Here is a 21699-nt window from a genome sequence, read left to right on the forward strand (position 1 = left end):
TGTTGTTTTAGAAAGCAGTTCCACGTTTAAGTCGTAGGTTGGGAACTGGGTTCTCTGATTCCCTGCCCCCAGCTGTAAGTGAGGCTCTAGAGAAGTTATACAGCAATCTTACTCGTGAACATAGATGCAAAAACTCTACACAAAATATTAGCAAATTGAGTCTAGCAGTATGTAAAAGGAATAATGTGCCATCTAGGAATGCACAATGCAATCATCTTAATAGAAAGAAAGTTTGAAAAAACTGAATCTCAGTGTGGTAAGAGCTATCTAGAAAAAACTATAGCAAAGGTCATACCTAATAGATGAAACATTGGAAACTTTCCCTCTTAGATGAGAAGGCAACCTCCCACACATTCCCCTCCACAAAATCTTTAGTAAAAGGTAAAAGACAAGCGATCTGGGACTTCCCTGGTGGCCCAGTGGTTAAGAATCCGCCTGCCAATGCAGGGGACACGGGTTCGAGCCCTGGCCTGGGAAGATCCCACACGCCGCGGAGCAACTAAGCCCGTGCGCCACAACTACTGAGCCAGCGCGCTGGAGCCCGCGAGCCACAACTACTGAGCCCGCGTGCCTCCACTGCTGAGCCAGCGCTCCACAACAAGAGAAGCCACTGCAACGAGAACCCCGCGCACCATAGCGAAGACCCAACGCGGCCGAAAGAGAAAAAAAAGGACAAGTGATCTGAAGAGAGACCAGAGTACACTTAGCTACATTTGCCACTCTCTCCTTAGCTGATTGTAACTCTCCAAGACTGCTGTCTATTCCTGTGCTACGGCCACTCCTCCAGGAAAATCCGTGAAAGGGATTTTTGGAAAAGATGTACTATCTTCTTCTAATCTCTGGAAGAGTTTAAGACTAGAATTTTTTCTTGAATGTTTGATAGAATTCTCTGAAGCTTCTGATCTTATGGAAAAAATGGATTACTGATTCATTTTCTTCAATGGTTAGAGGACAATTTGGGTTTTCTACTTCTCGAGTATGTTTTGGTAAATTATGTTTTCTCGCTGTTTTCACCTAAAGTTTCAAACATATTGCAAGAAGTTTTCATTATGCCATTAACAAAATGATTTTAATGAATGTACCATCTATAATGATGTCTCCTTTTATGGTCTTCATATTGATTATATGGGTTTTCTCTTTTTGCGTCAGTTCCCTTTGCCCCCAAGTCCCATGGGAGTAACACAGACGAATGCCTGCTTATGCAATGGATTTTATTACAAAGAGGAACCCTGATTTCAGAGAACCTGAATGTTATATAGCACTCAGTAAGCATGCCTGCCCTTTGCTCTAAAGGGGAAACTATCTTTCTTTTCTTTTCTCTTTCTTTTTAACTTATGGACTTTATTATTTATTTATTTATTCATTTATTTTTGGCTGCACTGGGTCTTCGTTGCTGCGCGCGGGCTTTCTCTAGTTGCGGCGAGCGGGGGCTACTCTTCGTTGCGGTGCGCGGGCTTCTCATCGAGGTGGCTTCTCTTGTTGCGGAGCACGAGCTCTAGGCGCGCGGGCTTCAGTAGTTGTGGCACGCGGGCTCGGTAGTTGTGGCTCGCAGGCTTTAGAGCGCAGGCTCAGCAGTTGTGGCGCACAGGCGTAGTTGCTCCGTGGCCTGTGGGATCTTCCCGGACCAGGGATCAAACGTGTGTCCCCTGCATTGGCAGGCAGATTCTTAACCGCTGCGCCACCAGGGAAGTCCCGAAACTATCTTTATTTTCCAAAGCTGTTTGCTAAACAAACATCCTTGAAAAGATAGTCTGGAACAAAGAACAGTAAGTATTTCATTTACAAGGTGTGCAGAAACGTGAAAGACCTGTAGAGAATTGTCTCCTAGGATTATTTTTCTTTTGCTAGAAGTCATCCTTTAGCAGACACAGTGGCTCTGTTCCTGAATTTAGGGGGAAAGCATTCAGTCTTTCGTTCTTAAGTATAATGTTAGCTGTAGATTTTTTGTTTGTAGATGCTTTTTATCAAGCTGGGGAAGTTCTTCTCTCACCCTTTCTTTTTTTTCCTTCTTTTTTTTTTTTTTTTTTTTCCCGGCGTGCCGCATGGCTTGTGGGATCGTAGTTCCCCAACCAGGAATTGAACCCGGGCCCTTGGCAGTGAAAGTGTGGAGTCCTAACCACTGAAGCGCCAGGGAATTCCCGGGGAAGCTCTTCTCTAGTCCTATTTTTCTGAGAATTTTAAATTACGAATGAGTTTTGAATTTTGTCACGTGCATTTTCTGCAATGATTGATATACAATAATGTGATTTTCCTTCTTTAGTCTGTTAATTTGGTAGGTAAAATTGGTTGACTTTGGGGTATTGAACCAGCCTTGCATTCCTGGAATGAACCCCAGTTGGTCTCAGCCTGTTCTTCCCAATCACAGAATCAAAGAGCTACTCTCCCACGAGGAAGATCCTCAAGGATGTCTGGTGCCACCCCTTCCAGTGCCTGGTACCCTGGGGACAGGCCTCTGGGACAGCCCCTTTCCTCTGTGGGCCAGCCTGATCCAGAAACAGCTGGCCACTGCTTCTGCACTTTCTCTTTCATCCAGGTCTCCTGGGGTAGCCCTCATAATCCCAACTACACCCTACCCCAACCTCTTATTGCTCAGATATGGTTCTAATTTGGAATCACAGAGCCAGCAACCCTGTGGAGGGAAAGGGACCAGGACACTGAGCCTCCCCGTCTTCACCCAGACACTCTCCCACCTGGATAAAAATGCAGCCTGGGATGCCTCTGGCCACTTGGCAGCTATAGCCTGGTGCCTGCAGTCCCCAAGTCTTTCTCACTTGTTCTTTTATTGTTTGGTTGTGAAACCTTTTCTTCCTTTTTCTTGAATTAGTGCTGCTTGGTTTTGGGGTCTGAGTGGTTGGCTCCTCCTCATATCTGACTATAGGGGCCTGGTCAGCTGCAGCACAGCTCTCAGTAGTAGCTGGGCTCTTCCCAGGCACAAGCTGGTGGCACCTTTGTGCCAGGATGCCCTGGAGAAAATGCCAACCTGTGCCTCAGATAGCTTTTCCTGTGGCAAGAAGTGGCTAGGTGAACCTTCAGGGTAAAAAAAATGAATGGTTGAGGATATTTTAATGAAATTTCCCTGACCACCAATGGCATTCTCTGCCCACATGGGACCAAGCGCTCCAGGACACAACTCCCTGGTTCTGCCTCTTCACTTTGCACTAAATGCTTGAGCCTTCACTGATTATGTGTCTGCTCCTTGATGATGTATGGGGATCCTTGGCAAAATGAAGATTTATTCACTGAATCACTTTTGTTCTTTTGGTTTTTTTTGGCCGTGCCACTCGGCTTGTGGGATCTTAGTTCCCCCACCAGGTATCAATCTCGGGCTGCGGCAGTGAAAGCACCAAGTCCTAACTGCTGGACCGCTAGGGAATTCCCCACTGAATCACTTTTTTTTTTAATATATAAACTTATTTACTTTTATTTTTGTCTGTGTTGGGTCTTTGTTTCTGCGCATGGGCTTTTCTCTAGTTGTGGCGAGCGAGGGCTACTCTTCTTTGCGGTGTGTGGTCTTCTCATTGGGTGGTTTCTCTTGTTGCAGAACACGGGCTCTAGGTGCGCTGCCTTCAGGAGTTGTGGCACTCAGGCTCAGTAGTTGTGGCTCACGGGCTCTAGAGCACAGGCTCAGTAGTTGTGGTGCATAGGCTTAGTTGCTCCGCGGCATGTGGGATCTTCCCGGACCAGGGATCGAACCTGTGTCCCCTGCATTGGTAGGCAGATTCTTTTTTTTGTTTTTTAAATTTATTTATTTTATTTATTATTTATTTTTGGCTGCGTTGGGTCGTCATTGCTGCGCGCGGGTTTTCTCTAGTTGCGGTGAGCGGGGGCTACTGTTCGTTGTGGTGTGTGGGCTTTAGTAGTTGTGGCTCACAGGCTCTAGAGCGCAGGCTCAGTAGTTGTGGTACACGGGCTTAGTTGTTCCGCGGCATGTGGGATCTTCCTGGACCAGGGCTCGAACCTGCGTCCCCTGCATTGGCAGGCGGATTCTTAACCACTGCGCCACCAGGGAAGTCCGGCAGGCAGATTCTTAACCACTGCGCCATCAGGGAAGCCCCCACTGAATCACTTTTGATTGAGTTTTAAATTTCACAGGTGCCACTGTTTATACCCAAAGTGGAAGTGCTAGTCCCTGCCCAAATATCTCCACAAGAACTGCAGCCAGTTACAACTCTATACACTGTGCGAATTACTCAGCATAGTGGACTCATTCAGAAAGCAAAGGGAACAGGAGACTGCTGCCATTGGCAGCTTTGCCTGAAGCCTGTGGTGTTGACAACTCCCAAGTGTCCTAAATTGAAGCAGAAACTGATTTATTCATTGGCTGATTCATTCATCTAACAAAATGATTATTGAGCATCTTCTCTGTGCCAGATCCCTGGGCTATGAGGAGGACTAACATACAATCCCTGCCCTCAGGGACGACACAGTCCATTGGCGAGTACCAGTAAAGAAACTGGCATTTATGATTTGGTGTTAAAAGAGCCATGGGAACACAAAGGAAGCCAGGCTGGTGTGAGGGCCTGTTGAGGGCATGGGGGATAGAGAATCAGGAGAAGACTTCCCTGGAGAAGGTGGCACATGAACTGGCAAGGCCATGGGGAGAAGGGAAGGACTGGGAGGGAGAATGTGGCGAGTGCCATATTGGATAGTGTGTGCCACTCTGGTAGCCAGGCGAGCAGGGGGGTCTGGCTGGGACGCAGTGTGGTGGATCATGGAGTGAGAGCTAAGGCTGTGTAGGCAGGCCAGCCCCAGCTTCTGGAGGCTTTGCATGTGCCAAGTACCCTCTAGAGCAGATGTTTTCTCATCTTTCATTTCAGGGAAGACTAAGACTCAGAAAGATTGACAAGCTTGCCCACAGTCAAACAGCTAATGAGTAGTGAAATAACTCTGTTGGATTCCAAACCTCATATTCTTCACCGTTAAACTAAGCTCCACTGCAACCTCTCTGGTGGAGGACCAGGAAAATAGAATGTGTGGGTACCATGCTGGAGAGATGGAGATCAGTGTAGATGTGAGAAATACAAAGACCTGAATTATAGCAGTGGAGACAGAATGGAGAAGGCAGAACAGATCTGAATGATGTTAAGGAATTACAGTTGACTGGTCTTTTTAGAAGTTCGTTGAAGGTGGGAAGCAGGAAGAGATGACAATTACCCACATGTCTAACCTGGGTGATTGGATGCTTTTTGCTGAGATTGGGACCTCGGAGAATGAAAGGTTTGGAGCAGGAATACCAGGAGTCTAATTTTTTTTTAAAATTTATTTATGTATTTATTTATTTATTTTAATTATTTATTTATGGCTGTGTTGGGTCTTCGTTTCTGTGCGAGGGCTTTCTCTAGTTGCGGCAAGCGGGGGCCACTCTTCATCGCGGTGCGCGGGCCTCACTGTCGTGGCCTCTCTTGTTGCGGAGCACAGGCTCCAGATGCGCAGGCTCAGTAGTTGTGGCTCACGGGCCCAGTTGCTCCGCGGCATGTGGGATCTTCCCAGACCAGGGCTCGAACCTGTGTCCCCTGCATTGGCAGGCAGACTCTCAACCACTGCGCCACCAGGGAAGCCCCTAATTTTTTTTTTAACATCTTTATTGGAGTATAATTGCTTTACAATGTTGTGTTAGTTTCTGCTGTATAACAAAGTGAATCAGCTATATGCATACATATATCCCCATATCCCCTCCCTCTTGCGTCTCCCTCCCACCCCTCTAGGTGGTCACAAAGCCCCGAGCTGATCTCCCTGTGCTATGCAGCTGCTTCCCACTAGCTATCTATTTTACATTTGGTAGTGTATATATGTCAATGCCACTCTCTCATTTCGTCCCAGCTTACCCTTCCCCTGCCCCGTGTCCTCAAGTCCATTATGTACATCTGCATCTTTATTCCTGTCTTGCTCCTAGGTTCATGAGAACCATTTTTTTTTTTTAGATTCCTTATATATGTGTTAGCATACGGTATTTGTTTTTCTCTTTCTGACTTACTTCACTCTGTATGACAGCAAGAGTCTAATTCTGAACATGGTCAGTGACCTCCAAGGGGAGATGTCCAGAAGGCAAGTGGGTATGAGGGTCAGGCTCTCAGGCTCAGGAGAGAGGTCTGAGCTGCACAGTGGTCACTCAGCCACTCTGCACTTCATCCATAAAATGGGAATAATAGTGATATCTGCCTCATCAGCTTGTTGTGAGGACTAAATGAGTAATGATCTAGAGCAGTACTCAGTATATAGTCAATACTCTATAAAAGTGAGCTATTATTGTTTCTATCATTATAGGTGGTAATTAAAACCATGGGAGTGGATGAGGTACCACAGAATCAAAAGGAAGAGAAGAGAAGAAGACCTTGGATTGATTCCTAGGAGAAAAAGAAACCAACACTTAAGGGACTGGTGGAGGAAAAGGGATGTGTGAAGGGCTGAGAAATAGTTTCCAGAGAGATAGGAGGAAGACAGGAAAAGTGTGGGGTCTGGGAAGGAAGGGATCAGAGTCCTCAGGGAGGAGGGTGAGATCAGGAGGGTTTGTAGTTTGAGAGTTCATGCCCAGTGAGGCTGAGAAGCAGCTCTGCAGGACCCATGCCCATTCATTGGACAAATAACAGATTGGGTACGTGTCAGCTACAGTCAGCAACAGCGCTGACTGAAACTGCAGTAAACAAAACAGATGCAAGGAGCGTGCCACCAACACTCGATGGAAACTGGAGTGCAAGGGGAAGGATTCCTCCAATCCAAAGAGGAACCACGGAGCCCACAGCCTGTCAGCACCAGAAGAAAGCTCTGTGATCACCTGTTTGATAGATGCAGAAACCCAGAACAAAGACTTGCCCAGGGAATTGCAGTGAATGGGAGATAGAGCTGTAGCAGCAGGCTTCGTTCATGTGGCAGACGTGCCTCAGAAATGGCATGGCACCTGGGAATTGTGGCTCTGTCAGGCAACCGTTTCCAAGGCACTCAGCACTGATGAGGTTGGTTTTACAATTCTTTGGTCCTAGAGCCTGGGAAAACCAGTGCCCCCGTTCTTTGTCCTCACATCCAGACAAGACTGCCACCTGCTGGCCACACTAAAGAAGTGCACCTCAGTGCCATCCATACACAGCTTTGCTTCCTTTTCCAGCAGAGTTGGGGTATGAATAAGTTGGGCAAATCGCACTGTTGTAAGGAAAAGACCAGTGCCAGGCAACTTCCTGACCAATTACATCCTGTCTTTGATCCCTGTACATTCCGCCACCTCTTTTACCAAATCCTGTTCAAAGCCCAAAGTTGAAACATTAAAAATATATTTTATGCAGTATTTTGTTTAAAAAAGCCAGGCAAGGGACTTCCCTGGTGGTGCAGTGGTTAAGACTCCGCCTGCCAAAGCAGGAGACGCGGGTTCGAGCCCTGGTCCAGGAAGATCCCACATGACGCGGAGCAACTAAGCCCGTGCACCACAACTACTGAGCCTGTGCTCTAGAGCCAGCCAGCCACAACTACGGAGCCCGTGTGCCACAACTACTGAAGCCCGCGCTCCTAGAGCCCGTGCTCCACAACAAAGAGAAGCCACCGCAGTGAGAAGCCCGCGCACCGCATCGAAGAGTAGCCCCCGCTCGCTGCAACTAGAGAAAGCCCGGGCGCAGCAATGAAGACCCAACGCAGCCAAAATAAATAAATAAGTAAATAAATAAATTTATTAAAAAGAAAAAAAAGCCAAGCAACATAGTGTTACGTGCTATGGTGCTATACCTGTTGCTGAATCAATAATTACCAAGGTGTGTCTCCCATTGGTATCCGCCCTTCTGGGCCGGTCTCGCCAAGCCCAACCAGCCCTGTCACCCGAGCGGCACACCCCACACCAGGTGCAGCGTGGGGTGAGGGGAGACAGTATCAGGCCCTGGCGGACACAGTGTTTAGGGCCAGGCCAACTGGGCAATTAGAAACAAGTTTTTCCCAAGGACTTTCTATTTTTAAAAAAACTCTGGAAGACTGTATAATAAAACTTATAAATGCTAAGTAAAGTGTCGCAGTTGAAGGGCTCATGTAATTTTGGAGAAATAATGTATCTTTTAAAAACATTCAGTAGGTTTTTATGTGAAACTGTCCTTTAGTGTCAGAGCCTTGTGACCGTTGTTCATTGAAGTTACACAGGACCTGTGCCTCTTACACAGGAAAGGCTGACACTACTCCCCGTGTCAACTCAGAGGAGGAAACAAAGGCACAAGGTTCTACGGGGCAAAAGCTGTAGTTTTAAAAATGAAATCTTTTAGTATTTGCTTGACCTTGTGAAGGGCATGAAGCTGAGACATATAATTTTTAAAAATATGTTTTATTGTAATAATAATGATGTCTATCCTCAGGTTTTGTGTGCTGCTCAAAACTGGCAAAAACAAAGAAGAAAGTCTTGTTCTCGTAACACTGGGGAGACAAGAGAGTGTGGTGGTGAGGAGATGGGTGCAGGAGTCAGACTGTCTGGGTGTGACCCACAACTTTGCCGCTTAACATCTTTGAGACTTTCGACAGGCTATTTAATTGCTCTGTGCCTCAGTTTCCTCACCTGTAAACCGGGGATGATAATACTACGTACTCCTCAGAATTATCCTGACCGTTACTGGAGACGATGAAAGAGCTAGAACAGTGCCTGGCACATAGTCATCCTCAGTCACTGGTAGTGATCACCAGTTATTATTACTATGATTATTGCTTCTGTAACAAAGTTCTAGGACAACAGGGACTTTGTTTCATTTGTCACTATATACACAGTGCCCAGCCCAGTGCCTGCTCTTGTTGAATAAGTAAATGAATGAATGAAAAACTTAAGTTATTTAAAAGTAAACCAACAAAGTACATTATCAAAAAAGTGAAAAGATAACAACAGAATGGGAGAAACCATTCTAGTATCCAGAATATATAAAGAACTCTTACAATTCAACAGCAAAAAGACAACCCAAGTTTTAAAATGGGCATAGGACTTGAATAGATAGTTCTTCAAGGAAGAAACATAAACATCAACAAGCACACGAAAAGATGTTCAACACCTTTAGTCATTAGGTAAATGCAAATCAAAACTGCAATGAGGTACCACCACTCCATATCCACTAGGATGGCTATGTATATATATCTGGAAAATAACAAGTGTGGGCAAGGATATGGAGAAATTGGAACACTCAAACATTGCTGGTGGGAATGTAAAATGGTTCAGTTGCTGTGGAAAACAGTTTGACGGTTCCTCAAAAGATTAAATGGAATTACCATATGACCTGGCAAATCCACTCCTAGATGTATACCCAAAAGAATTGCAAACAGGCACTCAAACAAATACATGTGCATGTATGTTCATAGAAGCACTATTCACAATAGCCAAAAGGTGGAAACAGCTCAAATGTCCATCAGCAGATGAATGGAGAGACAAATTGTGGTATATCCATACAATGGAATATTATTCAGCCATAATAAAGAACAAAGTACTGGGATTCCCTGGTGGTCCAGTGGTTAGGACTCAGTGCTTTCACTGTGGTGGCCTGGGTTCAATCCCTGGCTGGGGAACTAAGATCCTGCAAGCCGCACAGCACAACCGAAAAAGAAAAGAAAAGAAAAGAATAAAGTACTGATACATGCTACCACATAGATGAACCTCGAAAACAGTATGCTAAGCAAAAGAAACCTGATAAAAAGTTCATATATTGTATGATTCCACTTTTATGAAATATCTGGAATAGATGAATCCATAGAGACAAGATTGATGGTTTCCAGGGGGTGAGGGGAGGGGTGGTGGTCAGGGTAGGTCCCTGACCAGGAATCAAAGCCCGGCCCCCTGCATTGGGAGTGCGGAGTCTTAGCCACTGGACCGCCAGGGAAGTCCCAATCATACTTCTTTGTATTAGGAATCTACATAACTTCACAGAACAAAGAACCTCAGGAAAATTAACAATGATGTTCTTGCCCATCGCCAGTCTCTCCAGGTCTCTGGAGGAGAGGGGAAGAGATGTTACACATTTGAAGACTTGTCTGTGCCTGTCCTGTTTGGTCACTTAGGGCCACTGTTTCCCTGCAATAACATTTCTAGAGGAGTCCACTGTATCAGTGAATGCAGTTTGCTTAGCCATGAATCCTGCTGTTGTACTTTGTGGCTGATAAGCCACACTTTCAACTTCACTATAGGAAACATGATCATTTTATGAGCATGTCAAGTTAATCGTAGGTTGTAGGTCAATTAGAAAAAAAATTATTCTCCAAATGACCATTTTTCCAAATTCGCAAACATTTCCATTTTACCATAAACTTGTTTCTTATAGCTATTTGTTAAATTTTCAGCAATTTTTATCAGATGGTACAGTGGTTTTAAAATATGTCCACAAAGTTTTTAGTATGTTTCCTTTCAAGAGGTGGAGCCCAATTCTTCTCCCCTTGAGTGTGGGCTCAACTTAGTGACTGGCTTCCAATGAATAGAGTAAAACAGAAGTGACATGTGCAACTTCTGAGATTAGATTATGAAAGATATTGGGGCTTCCTCTTTGCTCTCTCTTGGATCACTCGCTCTGGGAGAAGCCAGCTGACATGTCAGGACACTCAAGCAGCCCTATAGCGAGGTCCACATGGTGAAGAACGGAGGCTTCCTGCCAACAACCAGCACTAACTTGCCAGGCGTGTAAGTGAGCCACCCTGGAAGCCTGTCCTCCAGACCTGATCACGCCTTCGGATGACCACAGCCCCAGCTGACCGCCTGACTGCAGTCTCATGACACACTCTGAGCCAGAATCATTCAGTTAAGCTGCTCCTAGATTCCTGACCCACAAAAACTGTGGGAGATAATAAATGTTTATTTTTTTTAGTCACTCTGTTTTAGGGTAATTTGTTATATAGCAATAGGTAATGAATATAGATGGACTGATTTAACAGCTTTTGCGGATTTCTGCAAAGTTTGAATATAATGCCTTTCATGTGACCTTCATAGCAGCATTTTAAGGAATCTTCATTTGTCTCTGCCCAAGCTCTCTGTAGCTGCAGTGGCAGGGAGTAGGGGCAAGGAGGGGGAACCTGGTGAGGAAACTTGCTGGAGGTCACCATGCTACATGGCCTAGACTGCCCATCCTTGGGAGAAGAGGGGATGGGGAGGGGGTAGGGCAGAGAAAGGGAGGGCAAGGGTCAGAGAAGGGGACCAACCAAGGGCAGAAAGTGGTACTGAGGGGCAGAGAGAGGCTGAGACCCCTGAGAACTCAGAAGTTCTGGCTTCTCCCAGCTCTCTTAGGCCCTACCAATACAACCAAGAGGAACTGCTATACACTTTAAATATTTTAAACATTTAAAGTAAACATTTTCAGTAAACTGGTAATTTGGTGAATTGGGTACTCAGCAAACTGGTCATCTGGCCAGTTGATTTTTGGGTAAGCATACACTTGGCAAATTAATTTACAATGATTCGTCTGTTTCTAATTAAGTCATACATAGTAATTTTTATGTTCCTAAGGCAATAATTTATTTGTAACAGATACTAATATATTTACACACACACATATATATTTCAAATTCCCAACAGAATTAACTTCTCCTTCCAAAAAACTTTGTGACTTTGACATTTCTCTTCTCCAGGGAGGGAGACCAGTGAGTGAATACTTCTGTGGCTTTAGACTGCTCGTCATGATTAAGTCCCTGCCTTCCACTAATTCCTGGAATAGCAACCCTCCTTGGGAGGAAACTGCCATTTTTCACTTCACAGCCATTATAAATGGAGATAAATTCCAGGCAGGACCACTTTGGAGAAGTCCTCCCTTAATTTTAATTTTGACTCTTTTAGATTGAAAGGGATCATCATTAAAAGAAATTCTGAAGTCTTAATTCTATGAAAAAAAACCAAAACCAAACCATCCTCAGAAATTAGTGGATGTAAGTGTCAGAACCCTTTCCCCGGTTATTTCTACTTCAAAGTGAAGAACAGACAAGAATGGGCAATCAGAATCTGCTGCAGTGGGGAACAGAAAGCCATTACTTGGCCCCAGGTTTCCTCCTCCACTCTTTTGTAGGAACCTGGAAGGGCAGGGCTTTCCCCACGACCTTCAACGTGGGGCTCCCTGACACACCCCTCCTCCAGGGGCCCCTGCATGGGTATGGAGGAGACAAAATGTTACAAAATCCAGCTTGGCCAGACAAACGTATTTCAGGAAACTGCATGAAAATATGGAGAAAGGGGAGAAAAAGGAAGAAAGAGAAGCTTATCCCACCTAGACAGACATGGAGCCACCACAACATATGTGCCCCAGCTGCCACACGGCCCACTGCAGTGGTTTTAAAACTTGGCCACAAAATTATTTGACCCCCCTCCCATCAAGATGTGGGATCTACTTGCTTTCTTTGAATCTGGCCAGGAAGTGACGCTATGTGACTTAAGAAGCTAGGTTGGGCTTCCCTGGTGGCACAGTGGTTAAGAATCCGCCTGCTAATGCAGGGGACATGGGTTTGAGCCCTGGTCTGGGAAGATCCCACATGCCGTGGAGCAACTAAGCCCGTGCGCCACAACTACTGAGCCTGTGCTCTAGAGCCTGCGAGCCACAACTACTGAGCCCACTTGCCTGGAGCCTGTGCTCCGCAACAAGAGAAGCCACTGCAATGAGAAGCCCGCGCACCGCAACAAAGAGTAGTCCCCGCTTGCTGCAACTAGAGAAAGCCTGCACACAGCAATGAAGACCTAACACAGCCAAAAATAAAATAAATAAAATAAATAAATTTATTAAAAAAATAAAGTTAGGTCAAGAAAGGCTATGCAGCTTTGGTTTGGAATGTCTTGGAAGCTCACTCAGGATTCCTCTTGGAATCCGGCCACCAAGCTGAGAGAAGCCTAAGCTACAGGGAGAGGCCACATGTAGGTGCTGCAGTGCACAGTCCCAGCTCTGAGTCCCACCTTCAAGACCCAGAAGATCCCAGCCTCCTTGTGCTGCTCAAGGCTTGGTCTTGGGTGAGGAAAGACCAAGTTGCCTCTGATGCAAAATTTAAGGGAGAGATCAAAATCCAGTAATCAAGATAGATACTTTTTAATGCAATTAAAAAAATCAATGCAAAAAAATGAATGAAGAACGACCTATCAAAATGTTAAATAAAAACAGTGAGAGTGCCACATGGAGCCATATTGGAGCCCGAGACAAAAGGAAAAATCAGTAAGAGTGATCCTCATTAGCCTCACTTGAGCTCCTGCTGCGGTCCCAGCTGTCTTCCAACTGAGGCCCTGGAAATCATGGAGCAGAGATAATCCATCTCTGCTGTGTCATGTTCAAATTCCTGACCTACATAATATGTGAGAATAAAATAGTGACAGTTTTACAACACTAAAACTGGGGTGGCTTGTTATAAGAGATAGGTAGCCAGAATACCCCCCCACCCCTCTGCTCGAGAGCCTTATCGTCTCCTACCTTCCTTCCCCTTTTTGTCCTCTGAACCCTGTGCCTTGGCCCTAAGAACTCTCAGAAAGTAAAGAGTCACTTAAGACACACAGCTTCCACTTAGCCATCTGGGCTGAAAAAACAAGGTATTTCAAATTTTATTCCCAATATGATGGAAGAAAATGGAAAAATGAGGAGCTGGAGGGGAACTTGGGGTCAAGGAGGTGGCCTGTGACGGGAGTAGGGACACTCTGTTGTAATGGGAAAGAGAGTAGAGGAGGTGGGTGACAGGCCAGGCAGGCTGGTAGGTGTGGAGGTGGGAAGGTCTCAATGGAAAAGGAGGTGAGGTCATCTCCTGGCTCCTCCATCACAGACGCCCACTGCGAGGGAAAGGGTCACCAGGCCCACCGAGCCTCTCCACCTCCTGTTTTCACAGGACTCCCCCTGAGAATCCACTTTCCCTGGAGACTTCTCAGGGAAGGATATCGTCCCCCACCCCATGCAGCTCGCAGGGTAGAGAGCACGGCCTCCGTAACTTCCTCCTTCCAAACCATTCCTTTTTCTCCTCAAATACAAACAGACAAACACAAACAAAACCCTAGTACTTGGTACACCACAGATGTTCAATTAATACTTGTTTTTAAAATCAAGCCCTTATAAAGCTTAGTCCCTTCAGCTATATCACTGGCTCCCCCTGATGTTGCCACCATCCTGGGGGGCTCCACCTTGGTCTTGCAATTTGGTGTCCTCAAACTCAGAGAAATTCACCTCTGATCCTCTCCGGTCGTCACTGTTAGGCCCCCCCTAAGACCTGTCAGACTTTCCCTCCCCTGCCTTTGGAGGAGTCGCTGTGGAAACTGAGAACCATATTCTTGCCCTTAACTTCCACCCCACCAATCATGTGAAATAGTTCCCCCTAGTGGACGATCAATGCACATGCATGCTCTATAGTCCCAGGGACACGAAGACTATTTTGAAGTGCCCGGTAAAAAAGAATAATTCTTTCATTCAACAGACATTTCTTGTACCCCTGTTACGAGTCTGGCTTATCTGAAATTATTTTGAGGAGCACAGTTTCACACCAGCAGACATCAAACCAAAAAGGCAGTGACAATTCATGCTCCTGCTGCCTCTGTCAGAGTCAGTTGTTACATAATAAACTCAGCGGGACTCTAGATTGGGCCTGATATGGGAAGAAGCTGGGCCAGTTCCACTCTGGAGGACTTCATCAGCAAAACTGAAGCAAAGCCATTTCTTCATAAATTTATTCAACAAACTTCTACTGCACACCACCCTTTATATGCCAGGCCCTGAGCTGGAAAAAGAGATGAATCAGACCCTGTCCGCACCCTGAAGCTGCTCAGAGGGGAAGACATTTAGGCAAGTAGTCACTAATACAGTATGCATGTGCAGGACTCCCTCCCTCCCTCACGCACTCAACAAACACGTACCGAGGACCTAACATACTCTGGGGACTGTGCTGGGGATATAAGGACAAAAACTATGAGAGCTGCATGGAAACGTGCACAGTCTATGTAAAGGGCAGTTACCATTCTGGAGATAACTGCTCCAATGGAGGCAGCTGCTGGGGGGGAGGAGGGAGCAAGATGGTAAAAAGGAAGGAGGCTGACATTTGGGCAGGGGTGAAGGCAGGTCAGGGAAGCCCTCAGAGAAGAAATGCTTAAGGGGGGAAGTGACGGAATGGTCATTTTGCCACGTGGAAGTTGGGTGAGGGGAGGGAGGTCACAGCGCCACCCAATCTAGTCTCCTTGGGGTTGTTTGATTAAGCCTCCTGACATGATTCCACCGCCAGCTCACCCCCTTGCTCCAATGCCAGCAACAACTCTCTGCTGCTGGGCCTGACCTTGACTTAGGTGCCTCTACCACTCCACCCGCTCACTGGCAACTCCTCCCCAGCTAGGAGGCTCTGCTCCAGCTGGTAACCGATTCCAACATAGCATTACTTCCCAACACAGGAGTCCATGTACCCCCGCAGGGGTCAAACAGATACAAAGTTGACAGTGCTGCTGAAGGAAAGATAAGGTGGGCATTCAATCTCAACACTGCCTCCAAAAAACAATCTAGATTGGGAGTGAGCGCCAGGCCTTTGTTGATCCCCAGGGTCTCACTTGTATACCTTAACCCTGGTACCGGCCTCCTCCTTCTGACCCTCCTAGGCTTCCTGGACCTGGGGCTCAGCCTGTCATCCTGGGCACAGAAGTCCCGATATGTAGTGCCACCCAGACCCTTCCTGCCTTATGGGTCTCCCTGCCCTGGCCTCCTCGGCTAGGCCCATTCCCCCTTCATGTGCCATCTCACTCTCCACACCCAGGCGGTCCCCAGTCCTGTCTCTCCTCTCTCTTCTTGGGGCCTCTCTATCCTGCTAGATCAGCACATTCCATTTTGTTGTCTGAACAACTGCAGCCTAAAGTCTCCCTGTGGCTCTGGCCTGCTATTCCATCTGACATTCAAGGTGCTCCATGATCTGGTCCTGGCCTACCTTCCTAGGTCTTCCTAGACCAAGACCGCTACCAAACCTCCACCAAATGATCTCCATGCCACTCCCCAGACACATCTTGTACTTCCCTGTGTCTGGGCCTTCCTTGACACCATTCCCCTTTCCAGAATGCCCTTCTCTGCTTTCTACCTTCCCATTTTTCAAGGCTCAGCTCAAATACCACCTTCTCAGAGAACCCTTCCTTGATCTCTCCTGTTGAAAACAGAATCTCCCTTCTCTGAACCATCTTAAGAGCAGGGAAGGAAATAACATCCTGGAAACACCTGCCATGTGTTGCATGTTAAAAGCATAGGCTTTGGAGTCAGACAGATCTGGTTTGAATCTGGTCAGCTGTGTAACTTTGGGAAGCATACTTAATCTCTCTGTGCTTCAGTGCTTTAGCTTGAAAAACATAAAAATGCCGACCCCCACCATTCATTCATTTGAACATTTGAATACCTAATATGTACCAGAATCCATACTCTTGTGGTTATTTTGAGAATTAAATGGAGCAATGCATGGAAAGTGGCTGGCACATAGGCATACTCAATAAATGAAAACTTATTAATACTACCATTACCCAACCTAGTTTCTTAGAAGAACAGTCCCCAGGGTGATTTCTGTTTGGAGGGGAAGTGCCACATAAGTCTGGGAACCAGAGCCAGCTCTGGACCCAGGCACATTCTAACAACTGCTAGAGCATGTGGCTGATTCCAGGCACAGAACGTGACTGTCGTTTTCTGAATAACTTGCCCATCAGTACAGAGCCAGGACCTTCTGTCTGCCGAGGCTGTCTAGGACACTCAATCAGGCTCTTTGTGAATAGGAGAAAACATCTCAGAGCAAAGCTGCCTAGCTCTCATGGCCACCTTCTGCCATCTGGAGCAGACCCGGCCGCCTCCCCTACCTTCATACTGGACTTCCAGGTGCACAGTGCGCAGCACCTTCAGCACGCCGTCCACAATGCCGGGGTGTGTTGTCCCGATGATCGACTGGCAAGAAAGACAGCAGGACAAGGCGGTTACTCTTTCCTTTCCGTCTAGTCCACCTGGGAGAAGTGAAAAGCTGGCTTCCAAACAGCCGGGAAGCCTTAGCTGAATGGGGAGAGGGGGGCAGCAGTGAGTCACTGGGCCCTGGCCCCGCACCCGAGAGGTTAATTTCTTTTTTTTTTTTTTTAACATTATAGTCAATTTTTTGCATACTAGTAGGGAGGGAGAGCTCTCCCTCTCTTTTTTAAAATTAATTAATTAATTATTTTGCCTGCGTTGGGTCTTCGTTGCTGCGCATGGGCCCTCTCTAGTTGCGGCGAGCGGGGGCCACTCTTCGACGCGGTGCACCAGCCTCCCACCGCGGTGGCCTCCCTAGCTGCGGAGCACAGGCTCCAGGCGTGCGGGTCCAGCAGTTATGGCATGCCGGCTCAGCTGCTCCGCGGCACGCGGGATCCTCCCGGACCAGGGATCGAACCTGTGTCCCCTGCATTGGCAGGTGGATTCTTAACCACTGTGCCACCAGGGAAGTCCATGTCCTTCTTCTTGAAACTCTTTTCCCTTATTTTTCACAGCCCTGTGTTTTCCTCTTCTTTTATGGCTTATCATTCTTTTTCTTTTTTTTTTAATGTTTATTTTTTATTTATTTATTTTTTCTTATTAGTCATCCATTTTATACACATCAGTGTATACATGTCAATCCCAATCTCCCAATTCATCACACCCCCACCCCCACCCCCCGCCATCATTCTTTTTCAAGGAGGCAGAGTGGTATATGGAAAGAATAAGGACTCTGGAGTTAGAGTTGGATTTTAATGTTCACCTTCTACTTAGTGTGTGGCCTTGAATAAGTCACTGAACACCCTCCTAAGGCTCGTTAGCATCACCTTTAAAATGGGGATGATAATACCTGTCTCCATCAGCCACTGTGAAGACTAAAAGAAACAGTGTAAGCAAGCCCTGAGCACAGTGCCTGACATGTAGGAGGCACTTAATAAATGGAAACTGGAAACAATAATGAAAATCAGATGTTTTGCTGATCTTCTTCCTCAGCTCATCTCTTAAATGTTGGCAGTGTTCCTTCTCTTCTTAGTTGGTGTATTCTACCTGGGTGATCTTATTGACTTCTACTCTTTCGGGTATCACTTCTCTGTTCATGAACTCCAAACTGCCATCTTCATCTCGGATCTCTCTCTGGAGCCTCAGACTTTTATTTTCTACTGTCCTGTGGGCATCTCTACTAGACGTCCCGAGCAGTGATTCCTCAATTGAGCTAGGAATCAGAATTGCCTGGGGGAACTTAAAGGCCACCCGAAAGCTGTCAGATTCTACAGGAGGGGAGCTCAGGGTTCAGTATTTTTTGCACAAGTGATCCATCTATATCTTCTGCAACCAGCTTGGCCTCCTGAGATGGGCACTTGGGAGCCACCAAGGCTCATCAAGTTTATTGGGTCAAAACCTAAATCAGATCCGTTTTTCCTGTTCTCTTGGTGGCACACAACTCACCCCGTGGTCTAAGTCCAAAGCTGGCGTCTTCTTGACTCCTTTTCTTTTACTGCGCCAAGTCCCATACACTCTGCCCCGGAAATGTCTGTCCAACCTGGTCACCTCGATTCCTCCTGCCACGGTTCAGGCCGTATCATCTCTTTGGTCTCTTAATTGCCTCCCTGCCTCCAGCCCTTCCTGGAGCTGTACTACTGAGAGCTTTTTTTTTTTTTTTTTTTTTTAATTATTTATTTATTTCTGGCTGTGTTGGGTCTTTGTTTCTGTGCGAGGGCTTTCTCCAGTTGCAGAGGGCGGGGGCCACTCTTCATTGCAGTGCGCAGGCCTCTCACTGTCGCGGCCTCTCTTGTTGTGGAGCACAGGCTCCAGACGCGCAGGCTCAGTAGTTGTGGCGCACGGGCTTAGTTGCTCCGCGGCATGTGGGATCTTCCCAGACCAGGGATCGAACCCGTGTCCCCTGCATTGGCAGGCGGATTCTTAACCACTGCGCCACCAGGGAAGCCCGAGAGCTTTTGACGATTCATCTCAAAATCTCTCTTGGAGCCTCTATTCCCTCCTTACATGGTGTCTTCGTGTGGTCACCACGCCCCAAAGCTGACTTTGCTGCATTCTAGGGCACCGAGAGGAAGGCAGAAGACAACGAGAGAAATGGAGCTTTCCCGAGCACCGGAGATCTGGCTTCTTTCTTCACTTACATGCTGCCTACAAATGCACCATGATTCTTTCCCTATCAAACTGACTCTTTTAATCTTTTCTACGGTCCTTTCATCATCCTTGCTGCTTGTCTCAACCACTTTCAAGTCTGCCAACATCTTTCTGATCCGTAAGTAAACAGGACAAATCACTCTGCTGGGAGACACGAACTCTCTGCCCTGCCCTGGCCTTCTGGAAGTAACGCTGATGGAACAGCAGACATGCAGCGGGAGGCTGAGCTCTGTTTCTCATGCCTGCATGGAGTGCAACTGTGGAAGGTAATTGTCAGATTACTGAGTTGGAATCAGAACCACCGAAGCATGCAGCCTGGGCTCACCTGGGCAGTCCTGAGAGTCTGCAGGGACAGCTGCTGAGCTTTCGGGGACGCACAGGGCAGCAAAGCTATTAGACCTTTGTACACTTGATTCTGGTACTTGGGATTACTGTGGATCAAAGAATCCAACAGAATCTGCACTTCTTCCTGGGTCTCTTCTGACTTAGACTTTGCCAAAAATTCTGCTATGGATCGTACACCTGAGCAAAGGAGAGAGGAAATGCTAAATTGGAAGGGGTTTATGAAAATAATCCTCACTCAAGGTTACATAATATGAGGTAATAGGATTAAGATGTATTTAACCAGGCCTGTCCAGTCAAAGCAAAATTGAGGCTCTGTTCTCATGTTGCATCACTACTGTTTTCACCTCGTGCCTAGGTGGCTGGGGGATTTTGTTTCAACATAGGCATGTTAGCTTGTCAAAAGCTGTTTTAAAATTTAAAATGGCTCTGCAAAATGCACAAAACTTGCACTTTTGATTGCTGTATGATAACTAACACATAGATAGCGCTCAGCACTAAATGTTTTTTGACAAATACTACCTTATCTAGCCCTGAAAACCACTGAGAGGGAGGTGTTGGTCCCTTTTTAGGATAAATACACCGAGGCTGACAGAGGCCATGGGGGAGAAATGACGAAAGAGCAGTGAGGGAAGTGCTTTAAAGAGGGATGCGTGGGGGATGGCATCTCCTGTGCACACCTCAAGCAGACCACTTGGTGGGACATACTGAAATTACCGGGTTATTTCCTTTTCTCACGGCACTGTAAGCTCTTTGAGGACAAGGACTGTATTTTATGCATCTTTGTGTTCCCAGCACCCTAGCGTATACCTAGCATACATATTCAACGATTTTAGTTCAATCTTATTTCTAGAGTTATTCATAAATGGCTCAACAAATCTTTGTTGAATGGATGCATGAAAGAGGATATATTTGAAATGAAGTATTTCCAAAACCACCATGGAAAGATTTGAGCAAATGATAAATCAAGAAAATCGTAACTCTGGGTCTTCCGGTGGTGATCCGGATAGAAGCTAAGTGAGTCCACTCTACAGAACGCTTCCTGTGCAACCAGGTCCGTGATGCATTTTCCTCTAGCAGTGCTGGGGGCGGCCCCCTGGGAGACAGGAAGAGTGACACCCTCGTTCTACGCGGTACCCACCATAGCTTTCACAGATGAGCTCCTTGTACTTCCTGCCAGAGTTTGCGATAACCTGAAGTAGCTTGATGGATTCCTTCTTGTCCTCCTCCTCGATCTTCTTCAGTGCAAGTATTTCCAAGAGTGTTAGGGCCCCTCCAACCTCAAGAAATTCTACAAGATATCGATTACTGTCCAGAGGGATAGAAAAGTAGAAATAAGACATTGTCAAGTTCCTTGACACTAACCTTTCTAAGGGATCCCAAGGACCTTTTTTCATATACTCCTCCTAGCCAGGAAATGTTCGTGGGTAAAGTGACACAATAGTTTGGAAATTTTCCTTCCAGAAGGAAATGCAGAAGTTAAATACAATGGCCATTTCCTGTGCTTGGATTTCCAGCATCTGTCTCTTCTTCTTGAAAGGGCACCTCAACTGTCCCATGGGAGATCACCCCTCCACCACTCACGAGCCATGTGGTTTTGGGAGGGTGAGCAGGTGAAGGTGTGTCATCCTTCTGGCTGCAGTAATTGGTTTGGGGCCAGGCATGTGACCTAAGTTGGTCCAATGAGGCTCAAAACCTGGGACTTTCTTGGGAACGCTTGGGAAAGACATGTTCTCTTTTTGGTGTGACTGAGCTAGAAGGATGCATGTCTGGAGTACTGAGGACTACAACACATGGAGGCCTATGAATATAGAGGAAAACAAAGCTGAGAAATGGAGAAAAAGAGGGAGAGACCAAATACTGAGAAATGGAGAAAAAGAGGGAGAGATCAAGTACTGATGACATTTTTTGAGCCCCTGGATATAGTCAGGCCTGAAATATGGATTTCCACTCTCTGGACATTTCAGTTAAGTAGTCTAATAATTTCTACTTTTTCCTGGTCCAGTATGAGTTGGTTTTCTGTAAGTCACAACCAAGAGGGTGCTGACTAGCAAACTATCAATGGAGAACGTGGGATGGAGGAGCAACTAGACCAGGACCACAGCTGCCACCATCTCTGGGTCCATCCTGAGGGCTACTAGATACCCACTGATACCTAGAAGCTAAGGTCCCATGTGGTGTGAACGTCAAGGATACCATGAGCCCGGTAGGCAACTGAGACCCCAGAATTTCTCTAGAACAGAACTCACCTGCTTACAGCTGATAAGAAGATGCCAATGGACCTGAGCAGCTTATCTAAACGTGAGCCAGTCATGTAGCTGTACGACAAGTTAAAGAG

At 46.5% G+C, this 21699-nt stretch overlaps 1 protein-coding gene and 1 pseudogene across 2 annotated transcripts in view; one reads left to right on the top strand and one right to left on the bottom strand.

The window, feature by feature from the left end:
* LOC309657968 (MARCKS-related protein pseudogene) overlaps window positions 1-12695 on the top strand; it is a 43699-nt pseudogene extending 31004 nt beyond the window's left edge. The window contains exon 2 of the transcript XR_014268808.1: window positions 6265-12695. The product of XR_014268808.1 is annotated as an MARCKS-related protein pseudogene (transcript). The remainder of the gene's footprint in view (window positions 1-6264) is intronic.
* Window positions 1-21699, bottom strand: part of LOC309657684 (armadillo-like helical domain containing protein 1) — a 45641-nt gene that overhangs the window by 3378 nt on the left and 20564 nt on the right. The window contains exons 3-6 of the mRNA XM_082455512.1: window positions 21611-21679; window positions 20503-20669; window positions 19345-19541; window positions 16733-16817 (exon numbers count right to left, since the gene is read on the bottom strand). Of these exons, the coding sequence (XP_082311638.1) occupies window positions 16733-16817; window positions 19345-19541; window positions 20503-20669; window positions 21611-21679 (518 nt within the window). The remainder of the gene's footprint in view (window positions 1-16732; window positions 16818-19344; window positions 19542-20502; window positions 20670-21610; window positions 21680-21699) is intronic.

This window comes from Balaenoptera physalus, assembly GCF_965194825.1.
Source record: "Balaenoptera physalus genome assembly, chromosome: 1".
Classification (NCBI taxonomy): Eukaryota; Metazoa; Chordata; class Mammalia; order Artiodactyla; family Balaenopteridae; genus Balaenoptera; species Balaenoptera physalus.